At 34.3% G+C, this 26,061-nt stretch overlaps 4 protein-coding genes across 5 annotated transcripts; 1 reads left to right on the top strand and 3 right to left on the bottom strand.

The window, feature by feature from the left end:
* Nucleotides 1-237: 237 nt before the first annotated feature.
* On the bottom strand, nt 238-4,392 carry LOC104218088 (uncharacterized). 2 transcript variants are annotated; one of them, XR_708904.2, is made up of 5 exons: nt 4,177-4,376; nt 3,678-3,791; nt 1,887-1,991; nt 506-807; nt 238-421 (listed from the first exon to the last, which is right to left on the bottom strand). XR_708904.2 is itself a non-coding variant. In XM_009768487.2 (4 exons), exons 1-4 carry the CDS (start codon nt 4,271-4,273, stop codon nt 557-559), a joined length of 567 nt encoding a protein of 188 aa, XP_009766789.1. In that variant the 5' UTR covers nt 4,274-4,392; the 3' UTR covers nt 238-556. The 2 variants fall into 2 exon arrangements, 1 of the variants encoding a protein (XP_009766789.1); XM_009768487.2 differs by having other exon boundaries at nt 238-807; nt 4,177-4,392.
* A 6,601-nt stretch (nt 4,393-10,993) lies between these two features.
* On the top strand, nt 10,994-12,070 carry LOC104218086 (uncharacterized). Its single transcript, XM_009768485.2, has one exon. The coding sequence runs from the start codon at nt 10,994-10,996 to the stop codon at nt 12,068-12,070; it is 1,077 nt and encodes a 358-aa protein (XP_009766787.1).
* Nucleotides 12,071-12,414: 344 nt separating this feature from the next.
* On the bottom strand, nt 12,415-17,753 carry LOC104218087 (nuclear transport factor 2-like). Its single transcript, XM_009768486.2, has 10 exons — nt 17,605-17,753; nt 17,419-17,473; nt 17,137-17,274; nt 15,589-15,877; nt 15,276-15,499; nt 14,913-15,084; nt 14,444-14,565; nt 14,257-14,322; nt 13,318-13,384; nt 12,415-13,056 (listed from the first exon to the last, which is right to left on the bottom strand). Exons 2-10 carry the CDS (start codon nt 17,467-17,469, stop codon nt 12,764-12,766), a joined length of 1,422 nt encoding a protein of 473 aa, XP_009766788.1. The 5' UTR covers nt 17,470-17,473; nt 17,605-17,753; the 3' UTR covers nt 12,415-12,763.
* Nucleotides 17,754-19,592: 1,839 nt separating this feature from the next.
* Nucleotides 19,593-23,704, bottom strand: LOC104218085 (uncharacterized). Its single transcript, XM_009768484.2, has 6 exons — nt 23,414-23,704; nt 22,139-22,338; nt 20,793-20,930; nt 20,534-20,614; nt 20,058-20,185; nt 19,593-19,863 (listed from the first exon to the last, which is right to left on the bottom strand). The coding sequence occupies exons 1-6, from the start codon at nt 23,640-23,642 to the stop codon at nt 19,824-19,826; spliced, it is 816 nt and encodes a 271-aa protein (XP_009766786.1). The 5' UTR covers nt 23,643-23,704; the 3' UTR covers nt 19,593-19,823.
* Between the last annotated feature and the right edge of the window lie 2,357 nt (nt 23,705-26,061).

Raw genomic sequence — 26,061 nt, 5'->3', positions numbered from 1 at the left:
ATAAAAAGCATTAAAAGTTCTCTATATTTTCTACCAACATGTAAATGTCTCACAATATTAAAAGACACCTAGAAACATTGGACCTAAAGCAACATACTAACATAACAAGAACTTAGTTCAACTAATTGGTATCACTAATATCCTTCTGCATTTTACAAAAGAAATTGTTAAATTGTGAAAAAATGGCAGAACTTGATAACTAGAAGCAAGCAACATGACCACTTGTACTTGGGTTAATTTAAGGTTTCAAGTGCAAAATTATTGCCATTTCCCAGCTAATAAAGTACAATATTTATTCAGAATATGCGTTTTTCTTCAGCGTAAATCTACCTGCAATGGAAGCTCACAAAAATGTAGAACACCCATCATATGTTTTGCAATCTCTGTTTCTACGATCTGTCATAGTAACCACTCAAAGAAACTGCACTCAAACAGAAAAAGATATTTTCTCAAAGATAAAGAACCACGAAACGGAAGTATACTGCTTATATGCTTTGCTTCCCACCTTTCAGTCCATAAATGATGCCTCCTGCAAAGAAAATAACTAAGAAAAACATTATGATTCCTTCTTCAGATTGTGGACACTTCTGTATAGCTCCTCCTCCCGAGCACGCTTTGCAGCAAGAGCCTCCTCATCAAGCACTTTGATTGGCGACCATTCAGGAAGTTTTAACCAATCATCTCTCTTATTGACTATAGAGTCGTAGTAGCTTCTCAACACTGGTTTTGCTCTTGTAGTAGCATAATCAACTGTTGTTCCCACAACTGCAAACATGACAGAATAACGCACAGCACCAAGTTGACCTCCTGATATATCATCCAACAGAACAAGCAAACCATTTATCAGGTTCTTAAATATCGAGCACAATCAATAGTACATTTAAGAGACAAGCACATAGGAAATCTCAGATGTGAAAAGCATAGATGAAATGCTTCATGAAAAATTTCCACTCAAACTGCATCCAAACTGATGGACAACACAGCATTTTCCAGATTGCGCAGTGCAAGCTTCAAGCTTAAGGATGCTTTGCACAAAATAATTGTCCAATATGGAAATCTTAAGTTTGGGCAAACTACTAACTACTTCAGTAGTTATGAGAATGAGATTGTTTCGACAAGCTTCTACATCATGACTCATGAGCATATAAACTTCGCATTGAACTGATAAAAGGTATCAACCCCATACAACTATACAAGACCTTTTTGATACGTATCAAACCCATAGCTAATATCACAAAAATGTTAGTGTCGACCCCAACTAATTTGGGATTGAGGGAAGTTATTTGTGTTGTATAACCAGTATGATAAAGTACTAAGTGCATATAGTAACTGTTGTTCACTATATGACAAATCATTGGAACACAAACTGAAGAGAAAGGGGAAAAAGAAGCATAATTAGCTCAATTTTTAAGCTGAATCTAACAAAACATGTTCAGCATCCGACATCCTACGACTCTCCATACAATCATTTTGCAAGGAATGCAAAATGGGGACGAACCTATTGATGTTTTTCTATGAACCTATTGTCAACAGTCTCCTCGATTTTTGGATCTCCTCGCAAATGGGGACGTTAAAGAATTTTTGCCGGTTAAAGATGAAAAAAGGGCAGTATTTAACAAATATGGCTGCCATAATGTGACTTCAACAAGCAGCAAGCATGACCATGGAAAATCAGAGAAGAGGCTAGCTCAGTGAAACTATTTGTACCATGATCAATTATAAACATAATATTATTTTCTTTTTTAAATAACTAAACACATGATGTCATTTAAAGTAAGACCACATGATCAGCTAATGTTCAAATTATCCTGTCCCTACTGGAGCTTTTGACGTGTTGGCAAGCACACACAAACAGATTGAGGAGGAGAGAGAATTGCAAATTTAACCTTGCAGGCGTCCAAGTACAGCACCACTACCAAAGCCTCCAATTGCTGAGTTCCACAGATCATCAGGCTTTCCTGTTCTACTTACTCTTACAAACTCACGTGCACCTGCCGAGCAAATACAAAGAAGCATATATTAACCTCAGTCTTCAGTGATAATGGAGAGAAGCAGCAGCAAACTTGTAATAGGTCTATCTTCACTCTTTTTACTACCATTGACCCATAGACTTGTAAGTAACAGATAAATCTTAAGTGCAATCAATGTCCCAAGTTCAGAGCCAGGTGTTTCGACATTGTTACGGGGTCAGTCCATCTTGCAAAGAAGAAATCTAAAAGCATAAATGATAGGGATCAACTTGTTGTGGGATCAGTGTTGTCAAAAGCGAAAAGCTCTAAAAGGCGCTCCAAGTTGATTTGGGCTTTAAGCGCAAGTAAAGTGCGGGCTTTATTAAAAAAGGCGCAACTAAGGGGAAAAATTAAAAATACATATGTAGTTCAAGAAAAAATAAACAAATTCACTCCAGTTGTTTCCCTCAGCAACTAATACACTTATTTGCTGATAATATTTGTTGTTCACTACCGCCCAGTTCAAGATAGAACTCATGGGCATTGAGGCACACGCCTTAGTGCCTTGCCTAACCTGAAGAGCAACTTAAGCGAGGCAAAGCGTCCTCCTTGAGCTTTTCTAAGCTTCAGGGCTTAAGCGTGCCTTAAATGAGCCTTTGATAACAGTGTGGGATAAAGCTGTTATTCACATTTTGAAGAAGAATGGTTTGCAAAAAGAAGAGTTTATTCATGACATGAACTGCTAGACTAGATGACCACTAAATTTTTTGATAAAGCCGTCATCAACATCACGACAAAAGCAGTGTTCCAGCATTAACTATCTGCAGAAATGCAGATAAGATGAAACAAAAGACTGTCAAAATTACACATGGAATCTGAAAGATGCAAGCAGATGAAGCAGAAATCTGAACAGAAAACCAACTTATCAGCCTTTCCAAATTATAAACGGCACGGACCGATATTTAATTGTAAAATCATTCAATCAATCAATCGAGCTACTTCAATACCATAATTGTAAAATCAATCAATCAATTAAGTAACTTCAATACCATAATTATACAATCAATCAAGTAACTTCAATTCCAAACTTAGTTGGAGTTGGCTTGAATCCTCCGTATCCATTCTGCTCCATTCAAGTACATCCATTCTAATGCTAACTAGTTTATCTTTTAATACAAACAAGGGGTTCTCTCTTCTCGAAATCGGTAAATCTCTGCATGGTCATTCAAATCTAACCAAAATTAATGGACTCCTAACAGACACAAGACCTAATAGAAGTGCAATAAAACAACAACTAAGTCTTTAACCCAGTCTATTAATTTAATTATAATATTAACAAAAAGGGCAGCCCGGTGTACTATTCTCAATGAGCGGGGTCCGGGGAAGAGTCGGACCACATTTTCTCTATTGTACACAACATTACCTTTCATTTTTGGATGAGGTTGTTTCCACGGCATGATTTAATTCCAATACTACTTTGTAACAATAGAACAAGCTGGACTTATCAACCAAAACCAAAGGTGATAATAATACAAATAATAGAAGCCCAGTTGATGGAATCTTCAATTATTTGAGAACAAAATGCCACAATTCGCCATCACCATTTTCGAATCAAATTCGACTCGACTTGAATCTACATTTCATGCTCAAGGGATATAGACATTTTAGTAATAAAGTTGATAAGGAGAGATTATAAACATTTTAAAACAAGTAAAATAGTGAGATTACCGCAGTAACATGCAGTAACAATAGCAAAATTAGTCGCATAAGTTGTACAAATGTTTGCTAAGCCGTGAACCTTCCGATGCTTTGATATCAAACCAGCTCCTCCACCAGCCGCACCTAAGTTCAAACGGAAGAAAAACAAAACAAAAGAAAAAAGTTAGACAAACACTCATCTCAATCAATCAATTCGATCAACTACGCCTCAATCCTAAACAAGTAAAATCGACTATACAAATCCTTTTTATGCATCTCCCTCTATTCAGACCATTTAATTTAATACTTCCTCTGTCCCAATTTATGTAAACGATACATTTCCATATTTAAAAATAATTTAGTTAATAACCGGTCAAATACTGCCACATAAATTGGGACAGATGATACTGTATAAAAGCTAAAATTTTGGAAAAGAAAAAGTTGGTAAAAACTTCAAATAAAGGAGCTACACAGTCGAAAAAAAATGTAAATAGAATGAAAATTAGGGTTTAGGGAGAGCAAAAAATACCAGCTAATAGAGTAGGAAGAAGAATCCGTTCTTTCCAATTCACTGATGAAGAAGGAGAAACTTCTTCTTGTGTGTTATTCTTACTAATGGAAGCCATTGGATTCAGTGGATTTCTCTTTCCAAATTTGATGATTTCAATCTTCTATGGAAGTGAAGGCAGTGATCGGAATCGGAGCTGGTCGAGGACCCGGAAGCCCATATGGGATTTTCGACGAGGAAAGTTTGACTGAACTTTGGGCTAAAAGTAGTTAAAGCTGGACCAAATAAAGCCCAAATTTGTAAAACATGTTGGGCTTTACAAGCCCAAATAAAGACTTGTATGATTTAAACTATTAGAATTTCTGAAATGAGGTATGTGAGGGAGAAATTCAAAAATAGCCAGATTTACAAGTGGTCATTCAAAAATAGCCACAGTTTCAAAAGTAATCGAAATTTAGCCATTTTTTATGTAAAGATAAATCTGAACGAAAACACTGTTCAAAATCCAGAAAAATACTCCAGCATAATATATTGGAGTTCCAGTATATTGTATTGGAACTCCAGTCTAATATACTGGAGTTTCAGTATAATATACCGGTCCAGCATAATATATTGGAGTTTGGAGTACCGGTGCTTCAGTCTCCAATATATTATACTGGAGCCAACAAAGTATATCAATCCAGCATAATATGCTGGAAGTTCATACACAGGTGCACCGAACTCCAGTATATTATACTGGACCGGTCCTTGTTGCAGCAAAATAGTGGCTATTTTTCAATGACTTAGCAAATACTGGCTATTTTTGAATGACCAGTTCGAAAACTGGCTAGACCGTGCTATTTTTACGGTATGTGATACCCCAGGCGAATTCTATGTAAATTAAATACGCGTGAGATACTGGATACATAAGTAAGCAAACCTTAGATTATAGTAACATGTGTTTAAATCGGTGCAGGATTATACCCGAAGCGGACAATATCACTAGTGAGTTGTATTGGAACTCCAATCTAATATACTGGAGTTCCAGTATAATATACCGATCCAGCATAATATACTGGAGTTTGGAGCACCGGTGCTCCAGTCTCCAGTATATTATATTGGAGCCAGCAAACGGAGGTGTACACTCTAGGTAAATTTCATATCGACAAAGTACAAAAGAGATGTTGGGTATATAAATAAATAAACATTAGACTCTAGTGACACGTTTTAAAATCGTGGGAACCTATCTGAAACGGACAATGTCACTAGCATGCTGCGATATTTTAAGTTCAATGATATCCATTTTTTGTCAGGTTTTCTTAGAGGGCATCACAATATTTGACAGCATCTCTGCCATATTATGTATAATTTTTTTCTTTAACTATTAATGGGTAACTTTATTCGAAAAGTAAACTAATTATTTTGCATTTTACTTACTAAAACCACCTAAGCTTTATTTATTTTCTTTTTTAGTTCATTTTTATCGAGGTGGAGCTGGTCGAAAATAGTATAGGAAGTGCTAAAGGTTGAATTGATTCGGTCGTCCAATAATGTAGGGGTGGGCGGGCGGGCATTCGATACTCCGGTATTCGATAGAGTATTTTAGTATTCGGTTTATCAATTGTGCATATTAAATACCGTACTAAAATAGATCGATATGAATCGGTATTTTTTGTCTGTTTCGATAAGGTTTCGATATCGTACCAAGTCTTTGTGAAAAAATTATATTGAATTAATACCGAAGAAACGATCGATACCGAAATACTAAATTAATTCGGTTCGATTCGGTTTGGTCTGATTTTTTTATTTTTCGGATTTTATGCTCTATCCTTACGATAATGTATGATAAGAAATCATCTAAATTAAATCTATTGATGTTTGATGTGTACATCTTAACTAGTAGTAGCAATAATAAGCTAAGTAATGTGAACTTTATATTTTTAGAGTTACTTTATTACCATTATTGGAAAGATAAGTAGGGAAAAGAAGATGTAATTATTATCTACACGTTTAACGTAATTGACTAAATGCCTCATAGGGGACAAAGATTGAAAAGCTAGTGAAGGAAGGTCCTTTTTTCCTAGATAGGTCCCTTTGGTGATTTGAACGTGAAACATGGACAGAGTTAGAGAATAGTTTTTGAATGGGGTGTACACGAGTCGGATCGGTTCGATTTTTAATTACCAAATCAAATTAATGGTATCGTATTTTTTATATTTATAAATCAAACAAAACCAATAAATTTGAATTTTTCAATCTTGATTTTCTCAAACTTTTCCATTTTTTTTGGGTGGGGGGGGGGGGGTCCGAATAAAATCTTCATAGCACAAATATATAGTTTTTACTCCAAATATTTCTTTAGTCCTAATAGAATATCACAATATAATATATTTTTCAAAAAATAACACCAAATAATATGAGATGAGTAGCATTGTACTAAAATATTCAATAATAAAGATAATAAAATTGAATAAAATAAATATTGCGAATTAATATACCATAAGGAAATGAACATAATTAAAAAGTACTACTGCTAAAATAAGTAGAATAAATAGGTGCTATTAATTACATGATTAATACTAAAGTAAAAAATAAACTAAGTTGTGCACTTTCACTGTAAACTAATGCAAAACAAAAAAATAGATATCCAACAATATTCTCATCTATAGTGAATTTATTTTGTTAGCATTAATATTGATTTAAACTTTTCTTTGAGTTACTATATTTATGGGCTATGAAACTTATTGGACCATTTAAGTTTTTAAGTCCAAGTTTGAAACAATACGTTAAAAGATAAAAATATGAAAATATTTAAGAAATATTTATAAATTATATTACAATAAATATAATTATGTATAAAATATTTTTAAATATTGTAAAAATATAATATCGGGTTAGTTTGGTTTTGATTTGACTTTTTCTTTAGTTAAAACCAAACTAAATCAATTATGGTCGGACTTTTTTTCTAATACCAAATCAAATCAAACCACAATTAAATTTTTTTCCCGATTTGACTCTAATTATCGGTTTGGTATGATTTATCGGTTTTCTTCGAATAAAATATAGCCTTGCTTAAACTTTATATTTGTATCAGGGAATCAATATAACAAATTATGAATTCGATGACAAATTAATAACTCATAAACTTTAGATCCTGCTCCGGGTCCATCGTGAAATCATCCGTTAGATAGTAACATGGGGACAAATATCACCTACTATTAGTTGTAGGTGCGATTTAGACACAGATTATTTACAGTTTTTGAGTTAATAATTTACATGTAAACAATTTTCTATAACTAATAAAAACTCAAACAAGTTGTAATAATAGAAAATTATTTAACGTTCATTTAATTATCATTAGATACCCTTTAGAGAGTCAAAGTAAATAATTAAAATGGTAACAACAGACATTGTGGGACATCCATTTTTGACATGAAAAATAGCTACCAATAGCATGCAATTGAGTGGTATATTGGTATCCCATGTGAAAGTTCATCAAACCTCCATAATCACACTTTCTATTAACCTCACTTCACCTTTTTTGTTTCCACTCGGTGTCCGGTATCCGCATTAAAGCCCAATTATATCCAGATTCGCAGCGTGTAGGGCCTCATTCGAGGAAAGCGCTAACATGTGAACTCTGATTAAGGGAAGAGCAGTCCCATATCCACTGCTTTGGGAAAAATTCAAATATATCTCTAACGTCTACGATTTGTCTTGCATTTATTCTTTATTTACTTTTTGGTCCTTGAAAGTTTTCATCGTTATCTTTCATCACAAATACGCCCCTTTCAGGGGCGGACCTAGTGCATAGATTACGGGTTCCCGGGAACCCAGTAACTCTTGCGTAGATTCTGTATTTATATTAAGAAATTCACCAAATATTAGTAAATATCTGATTGTGTACCCAGTTATTATTGCATATTAATTTGAAATTATGGTAGGAACTCATATGACTCAAATCCTGGATCCGCCTCGGGCCCTTTCACTAATGATTTTAATAGTAAAATAGTTGGTCTGATGAGTCATGTACTGCTATATTTAAACTTTTTACATTGTTCAGGAGCATATTTAGATTTTTTTAATTGTTTAAATGTGCTTCAAATTATTGTAGAGGATGAGGCAAATATGAGACAAAATTAACAGTGTCTTCATGGACCAAAATGTAAACACGACAATTATAAGACAAATCGCATACTTCAAGGATAAATTTGAATCTTTTTCTTATTTTTTTGTTAATTTTTTTTTTTAAAAAAAATTGAATTTCTTAATAGTAGGTATATGCAAGTGAATAATGGGGAATTATCTATGACTAAGGTAAAAAAATTTAAAATATCTTTTCCTTTTCCTTTGGCGATACATGATGATTGAAGGACTTTTAAAGACTTGCCGACAAGTTCGATAAAACTCAATTTCACTTTCATAAATTCTTTTCCAACCATTTTAGTGTTTCCCAAACTAAAAGGACTTATAAATAAATTACTAAGTATAAAAGAGTGAACCTTTTAGTTACATGTAACTCATTTCCTTTTCTTACTTTATCAAATTGTTGTGGGAAGTTTTTTGCTTTTCTACTATGCAGATGAGTTATTTATTACTCCCTCCGTTCCAATTTATGTGAACCTGTTTGACTGGACACGGAGTTTAAAAAAAAGAAGATTTTTGAAACTTGTGGTCCTAAATAAGTCAAAAAGGGACCCAGTGTATTTGTGTGGGTATAAAAGCTTCTCATTAAGGATAAAATTGTAAGTTTAAGCTAAATTGTTTCCAAATTTAGAAATGGATCATTCTTTTTGGAACGAACCAAAAAGGAAATAGGTTCACATAAACTGGAACGGAAGGAGTAAATAGCTAAATTAGAAACCTTTTGTATGTTCCATTCCTTATTCTTTTTTTTTCCTATGAAGCTTACATGTTCGGATCTAGTTTTTAAGTTAATGAATTCTAAATTAATATTTTTATATATTTAATAACTTTTTAAAGAAAAATACAAAACTTAAACTAAAACTATTGGGTATGGCCGAACCCTAAACTACACTTTATCTGCCATTCTTCGGGGTTAAGACCTAAACTTAGGTCTCATTTGTTTGCACTTAATAAAATTCTGAATCTTAATCATTTAGATTTCAAACATTAAGTGTGTTTGTTTTTAAAGTTTAAATCTTAATTGTTCATCTTAATTATTAAGTGTTTTTTTTATTTCACAACCACTTAATGGGTCTAAATATGTCTATATGATTAAGATCTATAACATAGACTTAATTTCATGAGTATGCTATCACCTATATTCATTATTAGCTGCTGCCACAACCTACCATTATCAACTACCACCACACCACACACAACTACCATACCCAACCACCACCACCATCATCTAGGCGCCACCATTATCGACTACCACCACCCACCACTCCCACCACCATCATTCTCAACCACAACTAACACTAATCCACCTCAACAACCACAACTAACTACCTCATCACCATCAATAACCATAGCTGACACTACCGTCATTATAAACTACCACCACCCACTACCACCTTCCTCAATTACAACTACCACCACCACCTGCTATTATTAACTATCACCATCCACCACCACCATCCTCAATAATAATTGCCACCACTACCAATCACCATTAGCTACTACCCTGAACCACCATCATCAACCAAAATTATCATCAACCACCCTCTAGTCGGCATTCACAAGTACTATCGTTAGCCATCACCACTAATAACTATCATATTTTAAAAAATTATATATTTCATTGATAGAATATTAGATTAATTAGTATTTCATTTGAATTTTATGTTTATTACTTTTCAAATAAAGATATTTTTATATATTCAGATGTTAAAAATCAAACAATTTTAATAATTTATTATTCATATCTCCATACACATCTTAATATTTAGATATATATTCAAATTTAGATATCTTAATCTTACACACATTTTGACACTCAGATGTGTATTCAGACGTCTTAATCTTTTTTTTTTTAAAAAAAAGAGGCCTTAGCGTAGAAACTTGCAATTGATTTTACATGATCTAATTGTATTAATACTTTTTACACTATTGGTGGATAAAACTTGAACTAATTATAAACTATCTAATCCGCTTATTTTTAGCAATAGGAGTAGTAAAGAGGGAGGGGGAGGGGGAGAGGGGGGGGGTTAGTACGATTTCAATCAGGGTGGTTAGCTAATTTTCAAGAGAAAAAGGCAAATTATTTGGTGGTTAAAGAAGAAGAAAAGTTTCCAAAAGAAATGATGTTTCTCCTTCCATTGTTAGTTTAGGCAAATTTCAAAGAGAAAAAGGTAAAATTATATGGTAGTTAAAGAAGAAAAGTTTCCAAAGGAAATGATGTTTCTCTCCCTCTATTATTACTTTCCTTTTTAGATTCTCACACAACCAAATAGAGGTTTATAGAGAGACATAACACATTCTATTCATTTCATTCACACCACATTTACTATAACAATCACAACAACATTTCTCTACTCAAACAAAATAGAACACCAAAATCCTCCTTTTCCATTTCTTCTCCATCTTCCAATTTTCAATCCCCTCTTCTTCTCCCTTCCACTAATTTTCACATACTTATTAAATGTTGTTGTTGTTGTTTTCAGGGTATGTGACACGTTATAAATTGACCAGTAGTTAAGCCAGGAGAATTTCTTTGGATTATTACAATTCTCTAGAACAAAAGAAGAGTGTTCGCAATCAAGTTCTTTTTCAACCTCTTATAGTTTAAGGACAAATGGATGGTGAATCAACAGAATCTAGTCGTTAATTCTCAAAACGACAAGTACGCAAACAACAACATCAACGAATACTGAACTACTAGATATTAAGAAAAATGTCTAAGTTGTGCTTGCCAAGAAGTTGTACTACTTCAACTAGGCCTCAAATTTTGAGTCTTTTCATGTCATACTTTTTCCACTTCTTTTCTTTCATTTTCTCTCACCCTCTCTACTTCTTATACTTCATTTTCTTCTCACCTTACCTTATTAAACTCCTCTCTTTCCTCTCTCCTCTCTTCATTACAACTACCCTTTTGCTTCTTGCCCTTCTTACTATCTCTCCAACTCTCATCCTTCACAACAACTCTACTTCCACAAAGTTCTTTGAATCAGGATTAAAATCACAAAGAGATGATGAAACTGACAAGTTGGAGGAATGTGAAGCTTACAAGATCGTGTTTGGCTCGTCGACAATTGATGTTAAAGAAAACTCTGTTGAATTTTTGGACTATATATCAGCTGAGGAAAGTGAAACCACCCCTTTTCTTGATTCTTCATGTCATGACAAAGATGAGTCTTTAGAAGAAAATTCAGCTGAAATGGAGAGTACTAAGCATGTCATAGAGGAGAAGACATTGGAAAATTTCTTCGGAGAAGTAGATGAGTTTGAAAACACAACTTGGAGTCAGAATGTGGAAGTGAAAAAAGTTGAAAAAAATATTGAAAAACAAAAGGAGGAGGTACTAGTGAAAAATGTCCATTCTAAGGGACTTAGTGAAAATCTTGATAATGTGGGAATTAGTTATGGATCAATGAGGAAAGAAAAAGAGTGGAAAAGGACATTAGCATGCAAACTTTTTGAGGAAAGACACAATGCTAGTTATAGCAATAGTGAAGGAATGGATTTATTGTGGGAATCACATGAAATGGACACCAAAAAGAACAAGGGAAAAAGGGAAAATAGTTTGAAAAAGAAAGGAGAATTGAAGGGATATAAAAAACAATATGATGAGGTTGAAGAAGAAATGGATGAACAGTTGTGTTGTTTACAGGCATTAAAGTTTTCAGCTGGAAAGATGAATTTGGGCATGGGAAAGCCTAATTTTGTCAAGATTTCTAAGGCATTTAGAGGATTTGGATGGCTACATCATGTAAACAAGAACAAGAAGGTGCACTGTGGAGATGGCTTGTAATGAAATTGGCTTTCTATGAATTAAATTAGCTACAACAACAATTATGTATTGTGAGGGATTATTATAAATTAACTAGTTTTACGCTGGTTGTCAATCTGTCGCAACCTCCTTTATCCGTGAGAAAACTTACACAGGAGAGTTTATGAATTGAATTAGCAACAAGGAGAACATGAAGAAATTTACACTACTTATCAAGTAAATAGTTTTGTTCTCATTTAATGTATCATACTCTAGCATAGTGCAACAATTAATCTAATTATGTAGCATTCTACTTTTGTATAGGCTGATAATCTTATTCCGTCGGGTACCTGTTACCTGCCACCGATAATAGAATCCATGAGAGATTTACAGCTAATATAAACTCATTTCCACAATTGCTATAATATAGCCTCCAAATAAAAACAATTCAACTGATATAGAGAGGCCTATAAAAATGACTGAATAATCTCTTCCTAGGGACTTAGATACTCTATATACTACTTAACCAAAGCTACTTGAAGTTAAATTCCTACCTTCAATTCCTACCCCACCTATACCAATTAAAGGGGAAATTAGGGAACTGAAAATTAGCAAAAAGAGCTCTTGCAAAAATATCGTTGCTCCTGACAAAACTTCTCCTACCCGGGACGTCAACTGTTAGAAAATGCCAATTTCAGAACTACTATAATCAGTTGAAATTTTGCTTTTAAGCTACTATATTTCAGGTGCAGTAGAAACCCATGCTGTTGTGTGTTTGGCTGTTCCGTTAGGCATCCCTCCACCACGATTCGGTCGCCCAGCATTGCCACCTGTGTTATCAGTTCGCTGGTATCCATCGCCCCCACCACGGTTTGATGACCAGCTGCGGTTGCCACCCTTGTACTCAGTTCTTCCTTCGAAATCACCTCGACCGTAACCCCTGCCACCTCCATAGTTTCCTCGACCTCTTACTCCATCATTCCTGTAACCAAAACCCCTTCCGGACTGAAATCTAGCCCTGTTGTTACCTGAAAGGAGGAGGATAATTAATACAAAAAAAAAAAAAATCGATAAATGAAAGAGAGAATGTCCCTGTGCTATAGAGAACAGAACGGATAAGATAACCGAAAACTGAAATACAAAGAACAGCTCCTGGTGCTAAAAGTTGGTTCAATTTCTTGTTCTCAAGAACTCTACCACATGTCATTTGTGCATTTTTTTCAAAATTTTCCAGCAATTAACTGTACACTCATTCTTTAATTACTTCAGAAGGATAATATTAAACTTGCCTCGAGAATTTGTAGACTTTTTTTCCTCAACAACAGCTTGGCGTCCACCAATTGAAATTGGAGATGCCTGAAATATAGAGGAAAAAACTTATCAAGAAAAATGGTAGGTTGATACCAGCATAAAAATACTCAATTTATTATGATATCACTAAAAGATTAATACTCTTGACTATGTAAAATCAATTTCTTCATTTTATTAGACACGTTTAAAAAGTGATTTATCAACTAAACTGGGTCTGGAAATAGTTGGGGCCTTACATTGAAGAGACAATGTAAGGCCAGTGGTTAAACTTTACTACACTTGAAGATCAGAAGGGTAATTGCATCATATAAAACTTGCAAAGAAGAAACAATAGATTCCCAAAATAGTAAAGTAAGACTAATGATGAAACCTACCTAGATAAAAGTTCAGGAGACATAAAAAACATACATGAGTTGGAATACACCGTATAAAAGTGTACATAATATAAGGACTATGTAAGTTATCTTAAGCACTTCCGGTATTAACTCTAATACATGATGGAGATACTATTTTTCTAAGAAGAATTGAACACATAAAGACTTTCACAAGGCTCATAACCAGTACATTCTACATGAAATTTAGTCATTCTATTTGATGGACCACTAAAGAATTAACAAGGATAATTTGGTCTCTCCGAAGAATCCCAAACATTTCATCTTCTACAAGGATTCATCACAGCAATTGAAATTGTAGGGAAATCTGATAAAGTTTTATCGAAATACAGTGCAGATTAAGTATACCAATTCGCAATTTGCCTAGACCTGGCATTTCAGATAGCTATGAATAAATTAGCTAAGACAGTAAGCCACAATAATCTTAATCGGCATAAAAACAAATTTTATCAATGATTCTCGAAACAATACAATTGTTAGACTAATAAACTAGACATGATATATAGAGAACGAAATTGAAGATACCTCAATAGCTTTTTGCACAGCACTTGCCACCTCAAATTCCACAAAACCGAACGAAAATCCCTGATGCTGTCATCCGCCAATTACAATTGTTTACAGAATCAGCAAGCGCCCAAAAAAGAAATCCATTAACCAACAATTTACTCTGCTTTTTCCTTAATTAGTTAAAATGTTAGGGCAAACCACATACTCTGTTTCTGACTTGAATGCCTCCAGTCTTGATAGGCCCAAACTTCTTGAACTCATCTGCAAGTAACGCCACAGTTGCACTCATAGGCAAGCCTTTTATGTAGATTGAGTAGCCTTCAGTTGCTGGAAGCAGTTAAAAGCGAACATATGAATAAGATATCAAATATATTAGCAGCAAGACAAAATTAAAAAGAGATACACCCTCCGTCCTAATTTTATGTGGCGGTGTTTGACTCGACATGAAGTTTAATAAAGAAAGGAAGACTTCTGAAACTTGTGGTCTAAAACAGACCTTAGATATTTGTGATTGTAAATTAATTCATTAAGGGTAAAGAAGGAATTTTAAAGATAAATTGTTTCTAAATAAGGAAAATTGACATTCTTTTTGGCACTGACTAAAAAGGAAAGAGTGTCACATAAATTAGGACGAAGGGAGTACAAAATGGGAGCACAATAGCATAGTTGCTTGCCTTCTCCCTCTTGGTTATTCGCGTCATTAACAGAATCTATGCTGTAAGCTGGGCCATCAGTCGCTGTTATAGGAGGTTGATTCGCTTGCTCAACGCTCTTTGCCATAGGCTTCCGATGAGCAGGTGCGGGAGGAGGGGAGAAACTAGCAGCACTTTCCTTGAGATGCATGACCTGAAAAAATATTGCAAATTGTTTTAACTTAATAAAGGTCCATCATACCCCTCCCCCCTCCAAAAATCTCTTATGTAAATGGTAAACCTTTAAAATCTTGTTCAACCCTTCACAAATAAACATGCGGAAGCGATAGGATTCTGTGTTTTTTTTGGGGGGAAGTGGGGGGTTGGGGGGGGGGGGGAACTTACAATTGAAGCATATGACTTCTTAGGAGCATCTTCACTTTTGATGTTAGATTCAACTGCTATTTGAGAGTCATCTTGCATTTCATCAACAACCTCAGCAACAGGATCTTCCTCTTTGACAGGTATGTCACCATTCTCAGGTGGGTTGTAAACTTCTCCCTCATTAGCTTCCTCCACTGATGGTGAGCTCTGCTCAGACATGTGATTCTGCTGCACCGGAGGGGGATCTGCAACAAATAGAAAACACTTACTTCAATGCTCAGTTCCAATTTAAGGTCACGATCAAACAAAAAAAAAACCTATCAACTTATATTACCTTGTTCAGGAGTCACAGGAGCCACCACATTAATTGCCGGGACCTCGGCAGTAACATGTTGATTGACACTGTCTCCATATCGAAACATGTCATTCAGAACAAAGTATCCTCGGTCTTGTGGTGCTAGGAAGAAAGTTTGAGAGAAATTCCGGACCACGTTGTCGTTCCCAGACAATAATCCAGTCACAAGGACGTGCACTCCCCCATTGTAGGATTCTTGCGCATCCACAGATATAATCTCCGCTCTGAAGTCCCCATAGTTTAGTGAGAGTATCTTATCATTGATTGCCTGTGTGTTTGACATCAAACAAAAGAAAATGACGGGCTTTAGAATCTTAAACTCAAAACTTACCACAGAGAACAAGCACAGTGTCAATTCAACAACTATTAAAATTTGAAGCCCATACATCGCCTTTATTGTAAAAAAATTGCAACTAGCCAAATAGAAACAAAGACACAGTGCTATAATCATAAACAGCACGTAGAACAAGCACAGTGGCAAAGTAAACTGTCAACTCCACCTCGTTCGTATAATGAAGCGTGAGTAGATCAAGGTTTGACAATTTTCAAAGTTTTGGAAAAGATAATAATTCTATATTCCCAAAACCCTGAACCGGCAATCTTCGCATGCCTCCACGTCACAGCATTTAACATATCCATGACTAACAGCTTAAGTGCAGAACGTAAAATCAATTCAACAACTATTAAAACTTGAAGCCCATACATCGCCTTTAATGTAAAAAAAATTGCAACTAGCCAAATAGAAACAAAGACACAGTGCTATAATCATAAACAGCACGTAGTTTGGACACAATGGAAGAAAGTTTCACAAACTACGTTAAGATCCCGGGAGAAGGATACAAGAAAGAACGCAACTGCAAAACCCTATTTCTCAATTCCAAACTAGTTGTGGTCGATTATATGACTCATCATTATATACTTTGTTCCATTTGGACATGTTTCATTCCAATACTTAATAATTTATCTTTTAAGACAAAGTAAGGGCTCTTTATCACTAGAAGTTCTTCCCGGCACTTAATAAATTTATCTTTAAAAACAAATTAGGGACTCTTAACTTAAGACTAGAAAGTCTTTACTTTTTTTCTACCTAACATACAAAATCTCTAAACAAACTAAGGGTCGTTTTGTTTGTCACCAGTTCATAATAGATTTATAATGTGGGGATTATAATACAACGATTAAATAATGACAGAGATTATTACTGGATATACTTTTATTGGTATATAAAAGCGCATAATATAAAACATGTGTTAGGTTTTCCACCAGATAAACATTGATAAACTTTAAGTTTAAATTGGGGGAGAAAAGTGTTATCTCAGATAGAGTGTGGTATAAAAATAATATCACAATTTCGGTATAAACAATCCCGGGATAGCTTACACTGGAATCTAAGTTCAACCAAAAGCATTTGAATAATATAATCACACATTTTATCCCGGGATCATTATCCCACATCCTCATAACCAAACGACCACTAAAAAAGCCTAGACAAGGAAAATACAGGTTAGTTCCAATTCAGTAGCTTACTTGCATTGTAGTTGTAACGCTCATCGACCCATCGTCTTCAGGTCGTCCAAGCTTGCTTATCTCTTGGTAAAACCTAAAAACTAGTCCAGGAGAATGGTGCAGTATATGAAAATACTGCTGCACAAAAGCATTTGCAACCTATATCCAAAAAACAAAAACAAAAAAATCAACCCATATTCAATATCTAACTAACCTCCCCAACCCCATAAGAAGAGAATACCCAAAAAAAAACAGAACTGAGCTCAGAAAATGAAAAAAAATCTCAAAAAAGGGTATACGCACAACTTGAGCAGAGACGGGTTGTTGTGCTACTGCCGCCGCTGCAGTCTCCATATGCCTTAAATGAAAAGGCAACAAAATTATACGATCAAAAATCAAAACCCTAAGTAAGTGATAGAACAGAATTATAGCGCGTAAAAAAAAAAAAAAAAAAAAAAAATAGAAAACAAAAGAATGAGGTGCTTGTACCTAGATATATGTGGTGTTATAGGCCCTGAAGTTCTCTGTTTGATTGTTTCTCTCTGTTTCTCTGCTATGGCAGTGGAAGGGGTTGTATTTCTAGGGTTTTGCAGAGGAAGGAGTGTGAATCTTCGGAAAAGGGTTTATTTGCTTGGCATTTTTTTCATTTTTTTTTTTTTTTTAACTCTTGTATTTTATTTTATTTTATTTTTTATTTTTGCTACATGGTTATGTAATTATTACTACTAGAATGTGTAACTACACAAATTAGTAAATTAAAGGAAAATGATTTAAGTTTGCTTTGTCCTGGAAACAGCCTCTCTGCCCCTCGGGTAGAGGTAAGGTCTGCGTACATATTACCCTCCCCAGACCCCACTTGTGGAATTACACTGGGTTGTTGTTGTTGTTGTTTGCTTTGTACTATTGAAAATTGAACAATTTTGTACTTTCTTATATTTTTTGTTTAATAATCATACTGTTATTATGATCAAATTAATATGATATTTAATTTCATTAATAACGGAGCAAATTCTCAATGCCCATTGTTTGCTTGATTTTCATTTTTTCTAAGCCAAAGAAAGAGTAAATAATCATGAAAAAGGTCTTTGGATATTGGAATTTGGAAGTTACTTTTCTTCCACGCAACATTTTTTTTATGAAATAATTAAAGGATGGTAAATGTTTCTTTTATCATATATAGAGGTTTGATGTTCGAGTCATGCGTATGAAATCACCTTGGTTTGAGAACATTTTATCTTTTAATGTGGGATTTTTCGGCACAAATCTAAATTTAGTTCGGTCCCAATACGAACCTAATTTCTTGGTATGATGTCGCATTTGTTAATGCGCTTTATTCATCCTTACTTAAAAGTTTGAGGTTCGAGCCATGAGCATGAAATTTCTTTTGTTGATTTTTCGTATATAATACGAGATTTTAAACTTTTTTATATGGTTTGTCTAAGTTTTCATATTTACATAAATGTACAAATTCAGTCATAATCTACAATTTATCTACAACTTAAATACAAGTTCTGTGTACAGAATTAGGTCAAAAACTATAATTTAAATATGATTTATTTACAACTTGTATACAATTATGTAAGTTGTAGATATTTTGTAACCGTTTCTACACTCGACATACAAAATATATAAAATGTGTTTATGTTTTTTTTTTTGAGTTTCAATATGAAATTCCAACCAAAACCACCTCGAAACTTCACCAACACCCAATCCAAACAAAAAATAATTTTGCAAATTTCGATTTTCGAATTCAAAGCTTCTAAGCTTTCTAATAGCTATCAATGGAGCATGTTTATCTGCAAAAGTCGAATTGAAGAGGAGCAAAGAGAGAAATATCTATACGGATAAGAAAATAGATAAGAATGAAGCCTAAAATGGGTAAGATTGGAGTCTAATATATTATTTTGTATAAAAATAATAAATTGTATATGCTAATGTAATTAAGTAATAACCTTTCTATGGAGGGTAAATAAGTTTATAATATAGCATAGATAGATAAAAATCCTTTTTACCTCCCAATATGGGAGTTCCCGGTGCAAATCTAGATTTAGCCAGGTTCAAATGCGAACCTAATTCCTTGGTATGATGTCGCCTTCGTTAGAGAGCGCTTTATTCATTCTTAATTAAAGGTCTGGGGTTCAAGCCCTGACTATTAAATAGCCTTTGTTAAGGAGTGTTTTACCTCCCAACGTGGGACTTTCTGGTGCAACTCTAGATTTAGTCAAGCCCCAATGCGAACCTAATTCTTTGGTATGATGTCGCCTTTGTTAGACAGCGCTTTGTTCATTCTTAATTAAAAGTCTGGGGTTCGAGCCTTGAGTATGAAATCGCCTTTGTCGAGGAGCATTTTACCTCCCACCGTGGGACTTTTCGGCGCAAATCTGAATTTAATCAAGCCCCAATGCTAACCTAATTGATTGGTATGATCGTTGCATTTGTTAGAGAGCGCTTTACCCCAATGTTGGACTTTGCGCAGATTGAAAACCACAAAAAAAATTATATTAATATAATATCCTTATTACTATATGATTTTGAAAGCAATTCTTGTTCAGTTTCAACCACATTTAAGACTTTGCATCTCTGATATCCTTATTCAGTGCACAATTCATCAGCACTTCAGCCAAAGTAGCTTAAATGCAACAATGCCATAATGTTTATTTATTCACAAGAAGAACTTGATCTAAAATGCAGTCATTGGAGATTTACACCTATGCTGGCAGGCGAACCATCATTTGACCTTGTATGACACTGCAAATCAAAGAAAAAAAACATCTGTCAGATGAATAACATGTAACCGTCCATAAAAATACCGGATACAACATATTAAAATACGCTGATAGTATCAAATACTTTTATACTGTCAGTGTATACAAGTTAAATAATCGTCCTCAAATACATCAAAGTGTATGGACTCAAAGAAATAGTTGAATTACAAGGCTCACCTCTTCACATAATAATAACAGAAATCAGCCAAAACGAATGTTTGAACGATTTCGGCTAAAATGATCATTGGTATCCACAAGAAACCCCCACCAGTCAAAGATAAATATGAACCGGCTGTATCATAGACCTGCATATGCATACACACCGAGACTTGAGACGAATTCAGAATTTTGAGTCACGAATGTGATCGAAGGTGCCAACAAAGTATTAAGTTACATTTTTTTTTTCCACACACACACAGAGACATGTGAAAGCAATGAGTGCAGTTGCATCCGACTCAGGTTATAAGCTTTCGACTAACTCAGAACATGGGAAAATGAATAGACTGCAAGCTGTTTGTGCAATACTTGTTTCGCGCAATATGTTTGAAATCCATTCTCAAGGGAAGAAAGGTTTTGTGAGAGTTAAAATTTGAACAGATTGCTGTGTTTAGTTCAAAAGTCATAATCTACAAGGTAAATCTTCCAAAACTAACCTTAATGATCCAATGAGCGCAACTGAAGAATCTTGAAACGCCCAATGCGAACACATAATGAGCTGTGAATGGCTCAATAATCTGAAATACAGCAATAGGAAATACTATTGGTACCTTATCGGGGGAAGAACACATGAACGAAGAGTATGTTTGGTCTGACGGAAGTTAAGTTTTATGGAAAATATTCTCTTTCTGATGTTTGGTTGGTGAGTGGAAAATATAATTCAGAAAAAATATTGGAGTAATGACAGATATGTACCTTGACGTTCTGCATCAAGCGAAGCTGAGGCAACACCGAAACGCCTTCTATATATGTAGCAAAAGCCCAAAGTATACTGATAATAAGATTATTTGTCCGCGGATGGATAAAGAAGGCTATCACGAAACAAGGTACTATCTGTGGAGAAATAGGCAATGATCCAAAAAGCAATGTCATGACTCTATGAAGGAATTTAACTTGCACATAAATCACTTCCAACGGATACTTCACATTTCACAACTATCTTGCATAAAAGCAGCTAGAGTAAAGTTATCGTGATCAAGGCAGCCGGGATCAGGGGCGAAGCTACGTGTAATGTTAAGTTAGCAATGTTAAGTTCATAGCCTGAACAAAGAACTGATGGAACTCTTATAGTGTTGTGTGCTACATCCTTGTCGACTACTGATCGACCAAAAATCTGTAACAAACTTCCATCCTGTCCTCGCTCACTACGCGACTGAATATTTTTTTATCACAATACTTTAGTCGACCACGCATAAATTCACCCTATATGATCAGAAGTGGCAACTTTGATAAATCCTGTAATTTTCAAGTTTGAATAGCCATAATATTTCCCAAATAGCTTAGCAGTTTTTGCTCTAATCATGAAGAGAAGACCTTATACTACAAGGGTTAGTTTGTGGATCAGATAATAATTGGGAAGACATCTCTCCCAAGCAGTGGCAGAGCCAAGAATTCTAACAAGGGGACTCAAAATAATCAAGATTGTCAAAGTGATTCAACAACTTACACATCTATAAAATTCCTTGTCCTTACCCTATTCACATAGTATAATTTTTCAACAAACGGATCCAAATGAAATTCATTCGGACTATGTAGTTTCGCCCCTGCTCCCAAGTTTAATATGTGTGGTGTTACACAAGGACATAATCCTACTTCTATTAGAAGCATATGTGCTAATAAGCACACGCGAAGCCAGAATTTGAAGTTTATGGTTCTAAACTATGTTACTCGGACTCTCCGAAAATGTCGTTGCGTGCGTGTCGGATCCTCCAAAAATAGTACATTTTTGGAAGATCCGACACAAGTGCGGTAATATTTTGGAAAGTCAGCACAACATAGGTTCTGAACTTGCCACATAACTTACAAATCATTTTAGTACTGGGTTCGCAACTAAATATTTATACATATTTAATGATTTTTTCTAATAAAAATACAAAATCTAAGCAAATGTTACTAAGTTTGTCCTAACTCGCAGCTAATGCTCTAGCTTCGCTCCTGCTAATAAGTTTAGAAGCAATAAAGGGATTAACAGACAACCTGAGTTTTATTTCAACAACAAATATAAGAGAAAAAAGCCAAAGGGGGAGGTATTAACTACTTACCACAACATATTTCTTCATATTATCCAAATCAGCCATGTAGGATGACTTCAACTTGTACTTCATCATATACATAAGCCAGAATGTAGCCACAAGAGTGACAAGGTCTAGTAAAGTATGAATATCTCCTTCAACTTGAAGGCTGCAATATAATCTTACAAATAAAAATGTTGCTGTAAGCTGTTGAGTCTTCAATGAAAGGCCTAACCAAAGCAGCAGCACAAAAATGTTAGAAAAAGAAAATTAAACCTTCACCAATCAAACACCAGAAATTATTTCCAAGAAAACATTTTCCAAGGAAAATCACTTCCATCGCACCAAACACAACCTTAAAAAAAGGACAGTCCGTTGCACTAATCTCCTATTATGCACAGGGACCGGAAAAGGACCGTGCCACGTCACTACTACAAAATCTAGTTTTAGCGATGGACAAGTTCTATAGCTAAATAGAAAAATCCGTTTAGCGACAGATTATCAAGAAATTCTGCTAGCTACAGACAATTTAGGGACAGATTAGCGACGGCGTTAGTAGCTAATTCTAAATTTTTTTTGTAGTGCACAAAAGTCTGTTGTAGCACCAAACACAACCTTAAGGGAAGGAAATTCATGAGAAACTTTGTCTCATTATCTAACACTCTCTAAATTTAGAAACTATGTCAAATGGACTAAAAGAAAGGAAAAAAAAAACATAAGCAAAGAAAGTCTTTTCCTATTTTTCAAGAAAAATATTTTTTGGTATTAGATAATAAGGTTGTAATGTGATCTCAGACTTTTATATCTAGACTGGAACTAGACTTAGAGCCCGTTTGAATTGGCTTATTTTAAGTAGCTTTTAAGTCAAAATAGTTTTTAAGCCATAAGTTAGGATTTTTAACTTTTGACTTCTGGCTTGTTTTTGTCATTTTTGCTTAAAAACAAGTGCTTAAAAACACTTTTTTTAACTTTATCCAAACACTACAAAATGACTTAAAAGCTATTTTGGCTTAAGAGCATTTAAATAAGCGAATCCAAACGGGCTCTTAAACGTATTTGGATCTTGCTTAAGTATTTGCACTTGCAATACCGAATTTGACTTTTCGGAATCCTTGCTCCTGGCTTATATTCACATAGGTCACTCGCAAGAATCAAACCCTAAAACACGTGTAATTAAGAGAGCCATCATATCAGCCGCCATCATATCAGTGCCTCGGGGAAATGCCTACCATATGGGGGGGGGGGGATGCTAGAGAAGAAAAGTTAAAAAAAAGGGACAAATTATAAGTATGTAGAAGTCTATACCAGAGCAAGTCTTGAGTGTGGACAACTTGTAAATCAAAACCAAGATACCAATGAAATGAGCAAATTCAGCTAAAACAAAGAAGTGGTTGTGTTCATGTATAAGGAGTTTGAGAGTAACAAGCAGTGTTAGCACTGTGAATACACCCAAGAATGTCTTCACTTTGTTCGACTGCTTTCGTACCCTTGAAAAAAGCTTCTGCAATGGCTTTTGGACTCCCTTCTGACCCATATTTCTCTGTTTTTCCTTCTCCTTCTCTAGTCAATATACAAAAGACACACACACACATATATATATATATATGTATATATATATATATATATATACTCCCTTAACCTATTTGATTGGGCACGGAATTTAAGAAAAAAATAAGACTTTTGGAATTTGTGGTCCTAAACAAGTCCAAATGGGACCCAGAGTATTTGTGTGGTTATAACCAAAAAGAAAATAGGTTCACATAAACTGAAACAGAGGAAGTATATATTATTAGTGTCAGTTTTAGATTGGGGTTGGGGGTAGTGTTAATGACCATAGTGAAAATCTAATGAGATTAAATTAGTACTCCCTCCGTTTCAATTTACATAGACACATTTAAAAGATTGACAGTTAAATTGTGTTAAGTTTGACCAATATTATAAAATATTATAATTTTATCATATTGATATAAGAAAAATTGCAACGTATAATATTTTTTCTGTAATTTTTGAATATTTTAATTTTAATTTTAAAATACTAAATTGAACTAATCCAATTTAGCTTTAAATTTTAGTCAAATTGACTCTTGATAAGCAGAATATGTCATTTAAATTGAAACGGACGGAGTAATAGTTAAGAAATGACGAAGGGGAGACTTGGAGCAACGATAAAGTTGTCTCTGTGTGACCTATATGTTACAAGTTCGAACCGCCGAATCAATCACTAGCAATGGTGGAGCTAGAATTTTCGTTAAGCAGAATATGTCATTTAAATTGAAACGGATGGAGTAATAGTTAAGAAATGATGAAGGAGGAGACTTGGAGCAACGGTAAAGTTGTCTCTGTGTGACCTATATGTGACAAGTTCGAACCGCCGAACCAATCACTAACAGTGGTGGAGCCAGAATTTTCGTTAAGGGGTTTCAAAATATATAAAAGTGAACACACTAGGAAATTAAGGGGTGTTAATACATTATATAAATACCGAACCAATCACTAACAGTGGTGGAGCCAAAATTTTCGTTAAGGGGTATCAAAATATATAAAAATGAACATACTAGGAAATTAAGGGATGTTAATACATTATATATATATATATATATATATATATACACACACACACACACACACCTACCTAAACTGTATTTTTCCCTCAAAGGGGGTGTCATTTGACACCCGTTCCTATAAGGTGACTCTGTCACTGATCACTGATACTGGCATCATGATAGGCTGCCTGCATTACACCCTTTAAAGTGTAACTTTTTCAATTCTCACGTAAATACGAGATGCTTTAATAAATATTAAACTTTAAACTTATTATTTTGGAAATATAAGTTTAAATCAATAAAATTTAAATCTTTAATCTGCATCACCACATAAAAGACACCATTGTATTAAAAAACTAGAGTTGATATTAGGGTCGCTAGTTGACGTAGCAACACCAAAGAGGAAGGGACACGTTGGAATTTGTTCATCACTTCCTTGAATTTGCCCTACATGCATAATTAACTTTGGTCCACTAGCTTATGAACGTTCAGTAGCGGAGGCAAGATCTCCACGAAGGGGTTCAAAAAAGCTTATGCTCTCATTCAATGGCGGAGGCAGAATCTCCACGAAGGGAATTCAAAAAAAAATTGTATCTAATGGAAATTGAACTCATGACCCTACGGAGATTTTGAACCCCCTTGACCACTAAACTACTCTTTTGGATTGTATTAAGGGGGTTCAAAACTTAATATATAAAGGTAAAAAATAAATTTTGCCTTATATATACAGTATATTTTTTCGGCGAAGGGGGTTCGGATGAACCCCTTGCGCCCCTAAATCCGCCCATGCTCTCATTGCTTCTTCAATTATTGGCTACTAATATATATTTTTTCTCTTTCTTCCAAAGTCCTTTTCTCCAATAAATAGTGGATAAAGTTTGGATTTGGTAGTTGTGGTTACTTTCTCTTTTTTTTAAAATGGGAGTTTTCTTTATGTAAAAACTAGTCGTTCACCCGCGAGAATTATGTATTTTTAAGCTTTTATTTTCAATAATTATGTGAAAAATAAGAAAGTAAAAACTTATTCGCACTTAATATTTATACCAAACAATAAAAAGATACATAACACATATCTTTATTTATATTTTATAACTAACTCATCAATTAATATATATATATATATATATATATATATATATATATATATATATATATATATTATGCATTGAGTAAATATAAGAATTGTTTATTTATAGGCCTCGTTCAACACGAGAACACCACTTTTTTTTTAGGAGAAAGTCAATTGGACCTGGAATTTTTTAATTTTAAAAATGGATATATTTAAATTAATTTTTATTTCTTGGAGAAAGTAAATCGGATCTGGTTGGTTTTCTTTAATAATGCGATCTGAATCTTCACATAGTCCAAAATATTCTTTTTCAGAAATCTTTTGTTAATGATCTTAAACAA

Source organism: Nicotiana sylvestris, chromosome 2, assembly GCF_000393655.2.
Source record: "Nicotiana sylvestris chromosome 2, ASM39365v2, whole genome shotgun sequence".
Lineage (NCBI taxonomy): Eukaryota > Viridiplantae > Streptophyta > Magnoliopsida > Solanales > Solanaceae > Nicotiana > Nicotiana sylvestris.
This window is presented reverse-complemented; position numbering and strand designations above follow the sequence as displayed.